The 17,090-nt window shown below is 43.5% G+C and overlaps 1 protein-coding gene across 1 annotated transcript in view; it reads left to right on the top strand.

Moving 5' to 3' along the window:
* The first annotated feature begins 2,600 nt into the window (after positions 1-2,600).
* API5 (apoptosis inhibitor 5) overlaps positions 2,601-17,090 on the top strand; it is a 25,097-nt gene continuing 10,607 nt past the window's right edge. The window contains exons 1-9 of the mRNA XM_084851043.1: positions 2,601-2,778; positions 6,012-6,173; positions 8,028-8,121; positions 9,392-9,457; positions 10,702-10,853; positions 11,939-12,145; positions 15,076-15,180; positions 15,634-15,723; positions 16,745-16,926. Coding sequence (XP_084707169.1) covers positions 2,710-2,778; positions 6,012-6,173; positions 8,028-8,121; positions 9,392-9,457; positions 10,702-10,853; positions 11,939-12,145; positions 15,076-15,180; positions 15,634-15,723; positions 16,745-16,926 — 1,127 coding nt within the window. The 5' untranslated portion in view covers positions 2,601-2,709. The remainder of the gene's footprint in view (positions 2,779-6,011; positions 6,174-8,027; positions 8,122-9,391; positions 9,458-10,701; positions 10,854-11,938; positions 12,146-15,075; positions 15,181-15,633; positions 15,724-16,744; positions 16,927-17,090) is intronic.

The following is a 17,090-nucleotide window of genomic DNA, read 5'->3' as shown; positions in this document are numbered from 1 at the left end:
AGTCAATGGTTTTGTTTGCATTACCCCAAGGATATTGGCAAAAGGTGCCAAGAGTTTAAAACAAAACCCAGCATAAAATATAGAATCAAATCTTACTACTAAAACATGTACTATAGTAAAGAACTTTCCTCTGATGAGAGAGGTATATGTAGCGCATGGAACTGTGCAGCTTTGAGATTTCTTTATGAAAGCTTCCAACTGAACAGTTCAAAAATGCCCTAGGAACCAAGCATTGTAAATTCTTTAGTGTGTGTTTTTAAACCATCGAAGGAATTTAAATGCTTTGCTCTCCAGTAGTGCCTTCGTTTCACACAAAATAAATAGATGCAAGGCTGGTGTTTGCTGCTGCTGAGCTGAGTGCAAGCTGTCATGGATTCCCACTGCCACCTACTGGCAATAAGTATTAATTGATCTATTTTGGCTTATTTGTGTTAAGTCCGTTGATTGCTTCCCAAATGTACAGCTTATGCCAGAGCCATAGCAAAAATATTTTGAGATCGTGCCACAGTTATTCACACAAGTGTAATAACATGTTTTTCCCTATAAATCTTTTACAGTTTTAGCTGTAAACCAGATGAAGTTAATATAAGCTTTAAATAGAGCTGTAATGTTTAATTAATTGATTATATTAATAGGTTTTAATCAACTAAAACAGTGCTATTTTAAAAAAAGAAAGATTCCTTTAGATCCCAGAATGTATTTATTAATATATCCGAAAGGCGTGGAACCAAAGGATAAAGACTTTTTATGTGATCCATTTATTAGATGGATGTATTCGAAATATTGGAAAAGGAGACTTTCTTTTCAAATATCGGGATCATTCTAAATTGAATACTATCACTTTGTATATATGACTTAAAGTGGGAAAAATTGAATGTCAATCGGTTTGAAGAACAGGAGCCTTTTATGTATTTTTTAAAGGTGCCCCCAATTAATCAAGCAGCAGCTTTCAGTTAAATCCAATGTCGTGTGAGGCTTCCCCTTATTCCTCCCCTTGTTCTCCTCCCCACTGCAGCTCCTCTCATACCCATGAGCGTTCCAGCTGGAGGTCAGCCTATATTAAAGGCGCTATGGACTTTGAAGAAGCAAGAGTATGGGGTGAAAAGGAGAAACGAGCTCAGCAGAAGGCACGTCAAGCAAATCCTCATCGTGATCGCCTTCTACCTGGAAAACTATGTCCTCACTGTGGGAGGCTGTGTGGATCCAGAATTCGCCTTCACAGCCACCTACAGACCCACTGCTAAGACTCTACCCCTGGAAGACAATCTTACTCGATCACGAGTGATTGCCAAGATGATGATGGTAAGTCTGCAATCCTGGGTGCACTTACTTGGGGGTAAGCCACATTGAACTCAATGGGACTTACTTCTGAGTAGACATCAGATCGCCCTGTAAGTCTGCAACCCTCAACCCACTTACTTGGGAGTAAGCTTCATAGGGCGCTCAGAAACAACAGAGGAGGTTGCTTCTGAGCTTGGTGGGGGATCAGAAGCGTCTCCCTCAGTTGCAGGGAGGCATTTTAGCTTTCGAACTGTGGTGCTGGAGAAGACTCTTACGAGTCCCCTGGACTGCAAGGAGGTCAAATCAGTCCATCCTAAAGGAAATCAACCCTGAGTGCTCATTGGAAGGCCAGATACTGAAGCTGAAGCTCCAGTATTCTGGCCACCTAATGCGAAGAGAAAACTCTCTGGAAAAGACCCTGATGCTGGGAAAGACTGAAGGCAAAAGGAGAAGGGGAGGGCAGAGGATGAGATGGCTAGATAGCATCACTGATGCAATGAATATGGACTTGAGCACGCTCCGGGAGAGAGCGCAGGACGGGAAGGCCTGGCGTGCTATGGTCCATGGGGTCACGAAGAGTAGGACACGACTGAACAACAAATTTTACTCTCTTCCCCCACCAACTGAGAAATGCAGAGGCGGGAGACGCAACAGGCAGGTGATTCTTGCCCTCGCGCCTGTCAAATCTGCTGGGGTCTCCTTCCCCGCAACCCCTCTCCCAAGCTCAATGCCGTCATCATCCTGACGGCGCCTCCAACAACAGAAAACAAACGCCCACAGCAGGTAGACAGCGCGGTTTCTTCCGCTGTCTTGGAATTTCACATGGAGGTCATGGCGCTCCTGTGCCGCGGGCTGGGAAAAATACTACATTCTTTGTATTTGGGGAAAAGGCGGGATAGGCAGAGGAAAATGGCGGAAGACACCCTGGAGGGTGGCAGCGTCATCTAAAGAGCCCGCAAACTTCCGTGACAGATCCATCTCAATAGCAGGATAAAAGCTCCGTGTGATGAACCCCTCAAGGCACAATCCTATGCGTGTTTAGACAGAAAAAAAGTCCTACAACTCCCAGCATCCCCCAGCCAGCTTTGCTGGCTGGGGGATGCTGGGAGTTGTAGGTCTTTTTTTCTGTCTAAACACGCATAGGATTGCGCCCTTAAAGCTATATTCACACTATCACCTGGAGCGAACCCGGGATTTTTGAGTATTGGGGTAGGCGGCCTAGCTGCAATGCGCCCTCCGCGGCCATAGAGGCCGCTGCGGGCGGAGCGCGACCCCGCCGCCGCCGGATGCGCTCGGCGGTTCCGCTCGCTTCCGTTCGCGAGGCGGGGGGTGCGGGGAGGAGGAGGAGGAGGAGGTTGTTGTCGTCTTCGCCGCCGCCGCCGCCGCAGTAGTAGTCACAGGCGTTGGCCGAGGAGCAGCCGCAGCACGATGCCCACCGTGGAGGAGCTGTACCGTAATTACGGCATCTTGGCCGACGCCAAGGAGACCGCGGCCGAGGTGGGGACGCGGCGGGGCTGCGGGGCTCCTGGCCTAGCCCGGCGGCGGGGCGGGGGAAGAGCCGGCCGGCCTCCCTGCGGCGGTGGGGAGCCTGCGGGGGAGCCGCGCGCGGGTGGGCTCAGGCCGAGCGACAGGGGACGGAGGCGCCCCCTCGGCAGCCCAGACGCGGCCGTTACCACGCGGTGTCTGTATGCGGGGGGGGGAGGGGCTCAGTCTGCCCCCCCCCATCTTCCCGCACAGGCGTCATCGGTTCGGTGCCATCGCTGACGCGCTGTGCGGACTCGATCCGCGAGAGCCTCTCCTTTTCCTGGGTGGTTCGTTCGCTTTGAGGCAGGTGTTCAAAAGCTGCTCTGGCCCAGAGAAGGTCGCCGCCCCTTCCCCGCGTCTCTCCCTCGCCCCCCCCCCCCCCCAGTACGATCCCAGTCGTGCGCTCCGCATTCAGGAGTTCAGAACAACGAGCACCGCTGAGTGGGGTGTTCACAATGCGGCGCGGGGAGTAGACCCTCCCCGCCACCCCCACTTCGCCCGAAGGCGTCCATTGAAAAGGTGCCTTCGTCGAACGCCCTGATTGCGACTACGATGAGTGTTGGAGCTAAAATGGGGTGGTGGGATTCTGGCTGTACCGCTTCAGTTTGCACCTAGGAAATCTTATTTTGAATGCTTTGATATGTGTGTGGAGGAGGGTATGTTTGTAGTTTTCCACAGATGTATGCTTCATGGAATCATAGAATAGTAGGGTTCGAAGGGGCCTACAAGGCCATCGAGTCCAACCCCCTGCTCAATGCAGGAGTCCAGGTCAGAGCATCCCTGACAGATGGCTGTCCAGCCTCGTCTTGAATGCCTCCAGTGTGGGAGAGCCCACCACCTCCCTAGGTAAGCCTCCCTAGGCTTACATATGTCTACTGGGAAGTAAGGCCCATTTAACTCAATGGTGGTTGCCCCGAAGTAAGCATACTTAGGATTGCAGCCGTAACATAGCTTTCTACCAGATTTGTTCGTCTGTAATTTTAGGAGGTGGGAGGATGTCCTTTCTCCAGTCTGTTGGGGTAGAAATCCAGCCTGAGTGCATTTTCTGTTGCACAGTTTTCACAGAAGTGGAGCTAAAATGTAGTCCTCCCAAGATATTGTCACCTGCGTAAAATATGTTCTCAAATTTCAGCCACGTACCATTTAGTTTTATTTAAACAAGAAAGAATCCAGGTCAAAAAAATCCCCGAAAATCTGTTTTTGCCATTGGCTGAAATAAAATTCACCCCAGTGTAAAGCAACAGGATAAATCCCATGGGGATTTTTAAAGAAAAACTGATCTAGGGAAGCAGACTAAAGTGCCCTTCTTTGGGGGACAATTTACTTCCGTAGATACGTTGGGATTTGACTTGTACTAGTAAAATATCACACAAAAAATATGACCATCTGAAGTGATACAATCCACAGTTTTACCACCTCATTTTTGTATCATGCTTTTGAGGGATAAGGAATCTGTGTTACATGGTTTTGACTATAATCCTTACAGTGCAATCCTGTGCGTATTTAGTCCCACAGTGTTCCTTAGTGCAATTTTTTCATCTGCAATTGTAGCCAAGGAGAGCAATCCTATCACTCCTAGATCTGATAGGGGATCTTTCCTCTTCCACCCCCTCCCATCTACTGCAGGAAGCTTCTCTTATACCAGAGAGGGAGAAGGGGTGTGTGCTGGTGGGTGGGGAGAGGAGAGGCCAGATTGTGCAATATCCTATGGCCTCTCCAGCCCCCTCCCCACCCATTCATAGGTAAGTCAGCTAGATGGGGTCAGAGGCCCATCTAGCTGCTTTTTACAGTTAAATGAAGGAACAGCAAGGCATAGGATAGCCAGAGGGCTCCGAGCTCGGAGCCCTCTATCTATTGGTATCACAACCTGTAGGATTGCACTCTTACAGTCTGTGCTCCATACATGCTCTTCTAACTTGTTTGCCCCAAGGGATGGCAACCTGTGTGTACCCATAGATCCTGGATTTCTGCAGATGCCTTGCCATAAAAAAAAAATGTGCTTGCTACCTGACATCTTCTTTGCATTTAGGCTGGCTGTGTAGAAGACCATTTCCTTCAGCCAGCTGCCACCCATGGCACTGTCTCTTTTAGGATTGCACTTGTGGAAACCTTCTTTTAATTTACAGGAAAGTGCTCCATATATTACTACAGACATGTTTTCTATGTCAAATCCTCCACAGTCCATAGAATGTAATGTCCTTTTTTTCCTTTGCTTTTATTTATATGCCACACACTTGCATGGCACTATAAGCTGGGATTCTAAAGAATTGTGAATGAGCATGCTGGTGCCGTAGACCTTCCATCCATAGTTCGTTTGTTTGTGATGTGCGAACTGGGAAGAGACAAACCAGAATTCCCAGTTCGCACACCACTAAACCAAACTATGGATTAAAAGTCCGTGGTTTGTTTAGCTGCTCCCACTTGCAGCATGAGCGATCAAGCAGCGTGCCCCAGCACTGCTGGTTTGTTCAAGGTAAGCCAGAAGTCTTTGGAAGCCTTGCAAACGTGGTCATAATTTGCCTTATTCTGAAGTCTTGGGATAGCTAGCAATAGATCAGAAAGTAAGTATAAAATATCCATTTGATTTTTTTAAGCTAAAAGCATCGGAGCTGCTAAGAGGCTTCAAAGGAAAGACAGCTCCATAGTTGCAGAACAGACACTAAAAATACCTTTCTGGGTACATATATGGCACAAGGATGTGATGGTGGTCTTGGAAATTGCAGTGGGCCTTAGTGAATAGGCAAGCATGCTTAAGCTGTTAATATTTCATAGGCCAACACCTTGAATTATGCGAAGCAGATACCAGTGCAGATGCTAGAGTGCTGGTATATTATGCTTTCTGAGGACCATCCCATATTGTTATGGTCAGCAATAGCATAGCCTTCCGGCCACCATTCAGTGCATCGCAACTTAGCTAACATTTGCCATTTAGCTGTAGAACCTCATACCATCGACTTCTTTCTGGAAGGTCTTGTTTTTGACCTTTCTCAGAGTTGATGCTTCAGAAAGTATCGAGCACCCATATGTACCTGCTGAATTTTTCATCTGGAGCAATGGGTATTCTGTGAACAGCTACAAGTATCTTGTTTATTATCAGAAACAAATATTTATGCAGATCCTTACAACTATATTCTAATATTTCAGTGGAAACTAGAGAGTCTTGCACCCTTAGATTGCATAAAACAAAGGGCTTCTCTCTTTTCTAGCACAAAGATGCTTATCAGGTGATCTTGGATGGTGTCAAGGGAGGTGCCAAGGAGAAGAGATTAGCAGCGCAGTTTATTCCGAAGTTCTTCAGACATTTCCCTGAATTGGCAGATTCAGCCATCAATGCCCAACTGGACCTTTGCGAGGATGAAGATGTTTCTGTAAGTGCCTTTTTCTTCACAACAAGCTGCTGTACAAGTGCTTAACATTTTTGTCTGGTTCCTCCTTATTTATTTATTTATTTTCTATTCTGCCTTTCCACACACCCCAAAAATGGTGTTCAAAGCTCCTAACAATAAAATACAGACTAAAAACAACATCTTAATTAAAACATAGCATGAAAACAAAAAAAATTAAACACAATTAAAACACAAACCCTGGGCTGAGTATAGGGACATAGCCAGTGTTCTCTGTGAGTTTGAGAGAGGCAGCCTCAGGAGTGATAGGGCCTGTCACTGCTGACACCAAGAGAAGGAGCAGGTGTCATCTCTGTGGCAGAAAATCACACCATCAAAGTGCTTCATGTAACCTTCAGTCTGCCCTACTCTTTCAGTTGTGAAATGTGATTGCGCATAGCCTGCTGAGGTAGCATGTGCTGTAGTTGCAGGGTCGGTGAGATTTGTTGTTAACAGTAATTCAGAACTCGTGATTATTACATCATTATACTTGTGCAACTATTATAGTTATGTGTGTGTTAATGACATAAAATGTTCAGTTAGACCCCAGATACCATTCTTGTAGGTATTTGTACCTTACATTCGGTGGCATTATTGGCCCCGATGACTTATGTGCAACTCTACTGGAAAATGGGAGATCTCAAGAAAGGGATGTTTTTTTATCTAGAAAATGGTGTTGTACTTAATAACGTCCACTAGGTTTTTATTTGTATGGCTTTCTTGGTATGCATTTGACCCCGATACTGTATTGGTACGGTCAACTTTTCTATCGATGGAAGACTGAGAAAGGTTGGTGTGCCTGTCAGTTGACTGGAAACCAAATTGCCTGTGGGTAATTGGAGGTATACCTTTTTTAATTGCACCATATCATCATCTGTTAGCAAAGATAGAGAGGGCACCTTTCCACCCTGTTCTTCAGGAGTCATGGATCATACAGGCTTGCTTTGTTTAGAAGCAGGCATCCTTTTTCATGTATTAGAATTATGGGCAAAATCCATTGTTCTGTGACTGGACTTCTATTTGCTTAGTGGAACGTCCTCTCACCCCCTGCAGCCTCCCATGCCAACCCAAAACCTGCTCCCTCAAGGGAGAGAGAAGGAATTGCTCTCTCCCCGTTCTGTTGACAGGAGTCATTCCATCAGTGGGAGGGTTACTTGGATACAACCCTAAAACTACATTTTAAAAGATACTTTTGTGTTTTTTATAGCTGATTTACAGAATTTATACATTCCTTTTCAGTATGTGTTCAATAAAAATTTAAAAACAAATTAATAAAATAATTAAAAATAAACTTAAAAACAACCAAAATAATATAACCTAGCAAAAGAGAAAGAGGGTTGACTTGAGGCAGGATGAAACAACATTTTGTCTGTTTACGAAACAGTGACAGAAAGGGAGGAGGATGACTATCCTGAGCAAGAGTATTCTAGAGTTCCAGGGTCACTACAAAGAAAGCCCTGCTTCTTGTGGAAATCAACCTGGCATCCATATGAGTTGTACCTTCAGCAAAGTATCATTAGCTCTTTATGCATGTTTTATTTATTTTAATGTTCATCAGTGTTTAGAGGACAGCATGGTGGACTGTAGTGGTGGCACAGGGCTTCTGTTTTCTTTGTTCCTCCATGGCAGTGGCAACTCTGCCTCCCATCAGTCATACATGGGCTAGATTCCATAGATGAGCTTCATGATAGCCTTAGGTACCTAGTAACTCAGTAATGGTGGACATAAAACATTGACATCAACTAAATTCAGCTGAAAATCGTGGCTGTCCTTCCCAATCTGTATGAGAGAGGATTTTAATACATTTTTTCAGTTGATGATTGTGTGTTGTTTTTATAGATCCGGCGCCAAGCAATCAAGGAATTACCTCAATTTGCTACAGGTGACAACCTTCCTAGAGTGGCAGATATACTCACCCAACTTCTGCAGTCAGGTAGGAAAGACTGGTGTTTACATTCATGGTCGGCTTGCAAGTTGTAATCAAAGCAAGGATAAATATCCCTTGCTGTAACTGTCTTTGTAGCCTTAGGGTGCAATCCTATGGGGATAGGCGGCCACCTCCAAACTTGGAGGCAACCACCTATCCAAGCAGGGCAGGAGAAGTATAGAGGGGATCATCTCCTCCACACTTCTTCTGACTTTCATTCGTGGCTAGACAACTGATTTCAGGTGTCTAGCCACAGGAAGTCGGAGCAGGGGCGGCGGAGGCCAGACAACACATAGGATGTGTCGTACCAGCATTTCCACCCACCTTGCCCCTTGGAATGCCCCTTTTACGCTGCTCTGAGCTGCTGTTCTGAGCGCGGGGCTATTCCGTGCTGCCTATGAGGCAGCATGGGGGGTTGTCAGCTCTCGGGGAACTGACCTCGGAGCACGGGCTCCAAGGTCGGTTCCCAGAAACCGACATATCCTATGGCTGTCTAGCCACTGACTAGCAGCCATAGGATTGCTCCCTTAGCCTTCTTGCTTTTCCCTCACCAGCATTTGCACCATTGTATTTTAGGAAACTCCTTCCTGCATCCCCCATACCTTTATTCTTGCCATCTTCTCTGTCAGATTTCTAAAAGCTATGAATATTCTCCATTTGAAAACTCACTATGTACAGGGAGCTGGTAACCTGCATGTTCTAAAAAGGCGCATCTCTGTCTTCGCTCTTAATGATAAAAATTCATAGGGCGCAGTACAGAACCGTTGCAGGCAAAAAAGCTCTGGCATGCCTCAGAGTAAGATACTGCCTTAAGAGCTGCATACATTTGTTGGAAACAATGTTACTTGAAGTGCTGTAGCGAAACCTTCCTCTTGTGCCACAGCAGTTAAAAATGTGAGATAGGTGTCAATGATTTTGAACACTGACAAAACATTAGTGTCTCTGTGTTATGTTCGTACTTGTTCCTGATGAAAAAAGTGTTGTTATTTTTTATTAATTTATGCCATCACATGTGACACTTTACAGGAATTGCATATAAGTTTATTGTAAAGAAACAAAATAAGGCACCTGGAGTCAGTTTTCACTTGAGTTTTGTATTTGCACTGCTGTGGTTCCTGCCTTCTGTTTTCCTGGCAAATATTTTGTCAAATTCTTTAATTAGTTCTTGGAAGAATTTCTTTTGACATGAGTTTCCGCATTTCCCTGATTTCCAATGTTTGTATTGTTTTAGTTAGGTTAAAAAGATTTGTGATCCTTAGTTTTCTGTTTTCCCTAGATGATTCTGCAGAATTCAACTTGGTTAACAATGCTTTGCTAAGCATATTTAAGATGGATGCTAAAGGTAACAGATGCATTTTAATCCTAACATGTTTTATAACTTTAATATTATCTGTATTCAGTTGGATCTCCTGAAATAAAATATGGGATTGATTTTTTTTGGCAGGTATAGTGGAATTATAACCAGTATGAATACTGATGCCATTATTATAATAGTAATCATAATTTCTGAAGATACCAAGAATACAGTGTTTGGAAGCCTTCACCACCATAGGCTACAGCACCGACCAACAACGAGGGAGGGATAGTTACAGCGGCCTTGGGAAGGCTACTCCAGCTTGATGGCTGGGAGTTCCCAGCCATCATGAGACCATGTTGACGGAAATCTCATGATGGTTGGGAGATTTCTTGGTGAGACTTGGGCAGAGCTATATAAGGCCCTGCTCGGGATCTCGCAACCTGTTTGGCCAGCAGTTGGAAGTGGCACCTGTTTGCAGCCTAACAGCTGCACAGTGCTAGAGGCATTTTACTACAGGCTTTAAACTCAAGCAAGAGCACAGCACCTGACGGACACGTGACATGGGCAGCAGACCAGTCAATCAGGTGCAGAGAATAGGGAAACAGGCCCCCTCATTCACCCCCATCCCTCCACCAATCCTGGTCAACATCATGCTGTTTCATTTAATGAAGGTTGCAGCAGTATTTAATCCAATATCGATGTCTGCCCCTTTTTTGTTGCCACAATTACAATAACTATTCAAGAGTTTAATACAGATATGTTAGAATCAACTGGAGCTTCTTTACTAATGTGGTAGAAGGTTTTATAATCCTTTTGAAAGCTATTGTCACTATTTCCAGGTAGCTGTGACTCATACTTTAACTCGGGGATAGGCAGCGTGGTGCCCATGGGCATCAGTACGCCCTTGGACACTTTTCTTAGCACCCGCTAAGGTGCTCTACCCCTCCTTTTAAATAACAATATTTCTTACTGGCAGCTGGGATCACTTCGAAGCAAAGCGAGGGCGTCTAGCTGCTGCCATCTTTTCCCATGAATGCCTCTGGGCCACATGTGGGGCTCAGATACATTCTTAGGAAATTAAGAAGGCAGGCAGTTGCAGGTCAGTGTTTTCATCTGCAATGCACCCCTTTGTGGTGGTGCTCAGGACAGTTTCTCAAATTCCCAAATGTGCCTATGGGCCCCAAAAGGTCCCTTGGTAACTTACATAACTGTAATACTTAGATATTTAATAAAAAATCATTTTCTTTCCATTATGAAGGAATTAGTATGCAATCTCTTTTTCCATTTAGGAACATTGGGTGGTTTATTCAGTCAGATTCTTCAGGGAGAGGATATCGTGCGAGAAAGAGCCATCAAATTCCTGTCCACAAAACTCAAAACACTGCCTGAAGAAGTGTTAACAAAAGAAGTAGAGGAGCTCATACTGACAGAATCGAAGAAGGTGAGTACATTCATTTAGTTAAACTATAGCAAAGAGTCTTGTGACACCTTAAAAAGTAACACATTTATTATGGCATAAGCTTTTATAGACTGTACTGAGTGTTGTCTTAAGTGTCATGGTTGTGAGAGGCAGGGGGTGGGATTATAAACAGTGATCTTAGAGAGAAATGAAATGCAGAAAGTACAAATGGTGATAATTATAGTACTAACAGTGTCCATTCAGAAGAAAAACATTTGTTGGTGGTAATACAGACTTCCTGGCATTGGTGAGCTAATTAACATATGTAGAATTATGAGAAACCTTTGGGCAAAATGTAATGTCTGTGTGAGCGGATTTCCACTCTTGCAACAGGACTTTAGCCTCCCTCTATACCCCACCCTCAGATCTGTTCCAGAGCATCCCTCAACCTTCTAGAGCATATCTTGAGGGTGTGCAGGGAACTGCAGGGCTAATTAGACACCGCCAAAACTCCTATTAGCCACAGAGGATAGAATTGAGCTTCGTAATGAAATGCAATTCAGCAGTTTCATGTCACCTCTTCACTTTGAAGTTCCTTGATTCCAGGATAGCATAACAGTACCCAATTTGGCTTTCATTGACTCGTTACTATGCAGTTCGCTATCTAAAATGAATCTCCAGTGTTGCCAATATGAGGACTGCCATATTTTCCTTTGCTTTTGTTCTCAGCCATATAAGGGGCCTGTTCTAATTAATGCTAGAGACAAGCCTGAATAACAGTGGGCATATTTTCCTGAATATTTTCAATATTTCCTGAATATTTTCCGAGGGAGAGCAGCCATTCCTTCTTTATCCCAAGTCTATGTATCACCATCTCCATTCCATCTTAAGACTACTACAGACTGGGGCTTTCATCATGCTTGGCATGATTTTCTTTCCTTCTTGTCTACATTTCCATTTTTCTTAACACCCAATTCTACAGAAAGTTCTGATAAATTTGCTCATTCCTCCATGATTTAGTTCTGAGGTGGGGAATCTGTAGGCCAGGGGCCACATGGAGCCCTTGGTGGTATTAGTACGGCCCTACATTTTTTTTCTATTTACTTCTCTTCTTTGTTTCTGTTAAGGTTCTTGAGGATGTGACAGGTGAGGAGTTTGTCTTGTTCATGAAGATACTATCTGGCTTAAGAAGCCTGCAGACAGTGAGTGGAAGACAGCAGCTAGTTGAACTAGTGGCTGAACAAGCTGATCTTGAACAGACGTTCAATCCATCTGACCCTGATTGCGTGGACAGACTCTTGCAGTGTACCCGTCAAGCCGTCCCACTTTTCTCAGTAAGTATTTATATTAAAAAAAATGTTGTGGCTTTCATGTCAGTTCAGCAGTGCAAACTGGCTATTCCGGAGTGAGTAGCCCATAATGTAGGTAATGGCTGTGTAAAGCTGTAAGACTGTTGCATTTGTAACTTGTATACATGCGTTCATTTATTTCTGGAATCATTTGTATCCTGCTTTTTGGCCTTTATGGGCCACCCGAAGAGCCCACAATGAAACAAAGAAAAACACAATCAAATCCAGTTAAGATACAGTAAAACTGAGTGCAGAATAAAGTCAACTAAAGCATAATCAAGCTCTATTGACGTTGCTCTAGTATTAGTTTAGATGTGCCCTAGAAATGCAAGTCATTTTAAAGGCTCTCCAAAGGGAAAGTTAGTCTGTGCTAGTCTAGATATTTCCCAGTAAATCTCTCCCAGCTTTTTCCCCAACTGCCTTATTAGGGATGGCACAGGACTCCATAGCAGCCATAGGTCTGTCCCAATTATTTTTGGCCCCACTCTTTCAGCAGGTCACACTTTGACCAGAGTCAAAGTAAGACCTCTGCTCAAAAAACCTCCCTAAATCCTACTGCATTGCATAATTTCTGACCAGGCTCCAATATTCCATTCTTGGGCAAGATTCTGGAACATGTGGTGACTTCTCAGATCCAGGGGTTTCTGGATATGGCTGATCATCCAGTTCCACTTCAATCTGGCTTCAGGCCTGATTACAGGACAGAGACTGCTTTGGTCATTTTGGTGGACAATCTACACTAGGAACTGGACAGGGGGAGCATGTCCTTGGTTCTGCTGGACCTTGCGACAGCTTTCAGTACTATTGACCATACTTATCCTTCTGAAGCGTCTGTCTGGGATGGGATTGGGAGGCACTGTTTTATGGTGGCTCTTGTCCTTCTTGGAAAGGTGATTTCAGAAGGCAGTGCTCAGGAACTCCTGTTCAAAACCCTAGCTGTTGACATGTGATGTTCCTCAGCATTCCGTCTTGCCTCCCATGCTATTTAACATATGCATGAAACTGCTGCAAGAGATTGCCTGGTGTTTGCGGGTTCAGTGCTACCAGTATGCTGATGACACCCAACTCTATCTCTCCTTTCCATCTGAATCCAAAGAAGCTGTTCTAGTTCTAAATCAGCATCTGATGTCGATAATGGACTAGACAAGTGAACAAACTAAAAATTCAGACAAAACAGGCTCTCCTGCTTAGTCGAAAGGCAGATTGGGGAATAGGAATTCAACCTGTGCTGGATGGGGTTACACTTCCCCTGAAGACTCAGGTTCACATTTTGGGTATACACCCAGATTCAGCCCTGTACCTGGTTGCCCAGGTTTCATGGCAGCCAGGAGTGTGCTTGCACAGCTGAGGCTAGTGTTCCAATTGGGTCTGATATGGCCACAGTCACACATGCCTTAGTTACATCCCGTTTGGACTACTGCAACATGCTAGAAGCGGGGTTGACTTTGAAAAGTGTTTGGAAACTTCAGTTGGTCCAGAGTGCTGCGACAAGACTGTTGACAACACCCATTACAGGGAGCGTGTAACTCCGTTCTTAAAACAGCTTCACTGACTACTAGTGTATTTCTGGGCACAACTCAAAGTGCTGGTTATGAGCTACAAAGCCTTATACAGCTCAGGGGCAGGCTACCTGGAAGACCACATTCTATACAAGCTTGCTCAGGTTTTAAGATTTTGGGGCGAAGCCCTTCTCTTAGTTCCTCCACCATCAGAAGCGTGTTTGGTGGGGCCTTTTCAGTAGCTGCTGCCAGGTTTCTGTTACCCTTCTCCTGGCAGGCAAAGACATTTTTGTTTAGGCAGGCCTTTGGCGTATAAGCCGGTCTGTTGAAGGGGTTTTGAATGCATTTGTGCTTTTTATTTCTTTTAGTGTTGAGTTTTTAAATATGGTTTTAATTTATTTTAATTTATTTTGTTTTTAATTTGGATTTATTGCTAGCTGCCTTAGGCACCATTTTTTGGTGGAACAGCTGGATGGAAATTAAAATAAACACTCCGTTGCAGCAAAAATAATAGAGGCTTGTGACCTATCAAATTTTGTTATTACATAGGTTTTCATGAACTGTAGTCCACCTCATCAAAACTGTTAATGGGAGAGGAAGCTTACTCTGCTGTTACAATAAAGGGCTTAGGTTTGGAAGATGGCTATTCCTGGCACTGAGATGAATATTCTTAAAACACTGAACAGGTTCAAAATCTGAATGACAGTCCCCTGTCTGTAAAACGAGGATTATGCTTGCCTTTTTAGTCATTTTGTTAAACTCTTCTTTATTCAGGAAGCTTACAATGGCCAAGGAAAAATTAATTATCTTTTGACTGAGCCTGAGATAAAATAAGATTTATCCTGCAGGAGTCTCATTCAAGAAACACTTTGGCCAAGGACATTAGTAACAGAACAGCTGATAGGGGATTGACATTTGAGGGGGAGGGGGTTTCTGTTGCAAATTCCATCTTTTGTCTTATAATTGTTTTTTATCCAGACCTAATACTTTTTCTAGTTTCTTTGAAACTTGACTATTTTAGTTGAGTACGCTAGAAGTGTTTTTGTAATTCAGTTTTACAGGCAAGTATGAAAAAGAGGCAGCCTACCACCACCACTACCCAAAAATACCAGTCTGCCTGATTATTAATCAGCTACTTACTTGGAAGGAATTGTTACTCAGCCTGGGTGACTGGTTAACTGCAAGAATGCTGTATGTAAATGTCAGTGCTGTTTATTATAGCCTCTTTCTGTCCAAAAGCTTTGACAGGGTTTCCATCATATAGAAAAATAAGACTGTGTTTACCTGGCATTTTAGAACCCTCATGATATAAAGGTTTCTAATGCTAGCTGCTACTGAATTGTGCAAACAATTTGAATTGTGTAAAGAAGCATAGGAAAATGTTGCAGTAACAACTGCTGTTTTGATTTTCCACAGAAAAATGTTCACTCCACAAGATTTGTCACTTACTTCTGTGAGCATGTGCTGCCAAATTTGAGTTCTCTGACCACCCCAGTTGAAGGCCTTGATATCCAGTTAGAGGTAAGCTAATCTGGAAATATCGAACATCACCTGAGTTTTACTTATCCAAAGTATGTCAGATATAAGAAAAAATAAATTCATTACTAATTTTGACCATTATAAGGCTGATTCTGAAGCCCTACTCTCCTAAAGTTCTATGGTATTCCCTGTTTGTCATCAAGCATGGTGCTGTGCAGAATAAACCATTCCTCATCTTGAGTTTGTAGCCTAAAAGAGTGGTCTGTATTAAGACACAACCAAAAATAATTTACAGTGGGCACAACCTTTTCAAAAATTACTGTCTTCAGCCATTTTGACTCATTATCTGACATTGTCATATTCAGGGTCAAGCCAGTTTTTTGTTTTCTTTTCTTTTCCTTTCTCTTTTCTTTTTTAGAGTCTGTTCTTGTTTAAAATTATAATGGTATAAAGTTGCAACTCTTAATTTTCTACAGAGTATCTTCTTTTTTTCAGGTACTGAAACTGCTGGCTGAGATGAGTTCCTTCTGTGGGGACATGGAAAAACTAGAATCAAATTTAAAGAAGCTTTTTGATAAATTACTGGTGAGAGGATTTTTAGCCTTAGGGATATTGTAAAAGTTTGTAATCAGATTTTATTAGACCACTGATAGTGCTTCAAAAATTGACTGGTGCCTTGTGTAATGATAGAACACCCCATTTCAAAACTATCCATATATATGAGGTTCATATTATAATAGCTAATTGCTTTACTGGGATTGTACACCAGATATTTATGGAATTCCATACGGAGCCTGTATAGAAGTGTTAATGTTTCTGAAGTTTAGCTCGCTGTGAACAGCACAACACTTAAAAGTTGCTTGACTATCATCTTGGAGATGATAAAAGGAAAGGCTTGATTGGCTTTTATACTAAAGAGCAGGGGTCCACATATTGTTGTCAGGCTTGGTAGCCAACCCATCAGTATTTCTAGATCAGCCTTCCCCAACCTGATGTCCTCCGGATGTTCTGGACTACAGATCCCATCAGCCCCAGCCAGCATGACAAATGGTTAGGGATAATGGGAGTTGCAATTCCAACAACATCCAGAGGGCACTATGTTGGTGAAGACTCTGCTAGACAGTAGGAATTTGAGTGCTTCTGAACAGTCAGAGGTCTTTTTCCCTTGCTGCAGAGGGCACTTGCCAGGAAGACAGTGGGAACCAGGGAATGGAAAAGTACTGTGCAAAGGCAGAGGTGCAGAGGAAAGCAGCAGGAACTAAACTGGCCTGAGGGAAGTAAAAGGACGGTTTAAACACCTGCTCCCATTCAATCTGTCAAATGAATTTGGGAGTAAGTTAATAGGGAAAATGCTGGCAATTAATTTTAAAAGGTGAACAAAATACCATGACTCGTTCTAGCTGGAGATCTAATCTGATCATCAGAACTAAATTCTTGGTTGCTATGGCAACCATGGGGGGGGCTCCTGTTAAGAGGAAAGTAAAGTTAGTCAATCATCTAAAATCAAATCTAACAAATATAAAGACTCCATAACAGGGGAAATGTTACTTCATCTAATATTTTTCATTCCAAGTGCTGTGTAACTCCTCTGCTTTTTGTTTCTCAGGAGTACATGCCTCTTCCTCCAGAAGAAGCAGAGAATGGGGAGAATGCTGGCAATGAAGAGCCCAAATTGCAGTTCAGCTATGTGGAATGTTTGTTATATAGCTTTCATCAATTGGGCCGAAAGCTTCCAGACTTTCTGACTGCCAAGCTGAACACAGAGAAAGTGAAAGATTTTAAAATCAGGTAGTGTTTTTAAAACTTTGAAAGAATTACTTCTGCACAGGCTTCACCAGAATGGCAGTACTGGAATCATGCTGGAAGTATGGGTGTAGAATTATGCTGTTTTCTCCTGCAAGCTGATTATGATAATTACCCATAAGATTGCTAGGAAAAGTTTTAATTGCATT

This window comes from Heloderma suspectum, chromosome 1, assembly GCF_057233095.1.
Source record: "Heloderma suspectum isolate Gila_16-S chromosome 1, 16-S_ref, whole genome shotgun sequence".
Lineage (NCBI taxonomy): Eukaryota > Metazoa > Chordata > Lepidosauria > Squamata > Helodermatidae > Heloderma > Heloderma suspectum.
Note: the sequence above shows the minus strand (reverse complement) of the source record. Positions and strands in the feature narration are given on the sequence as shown.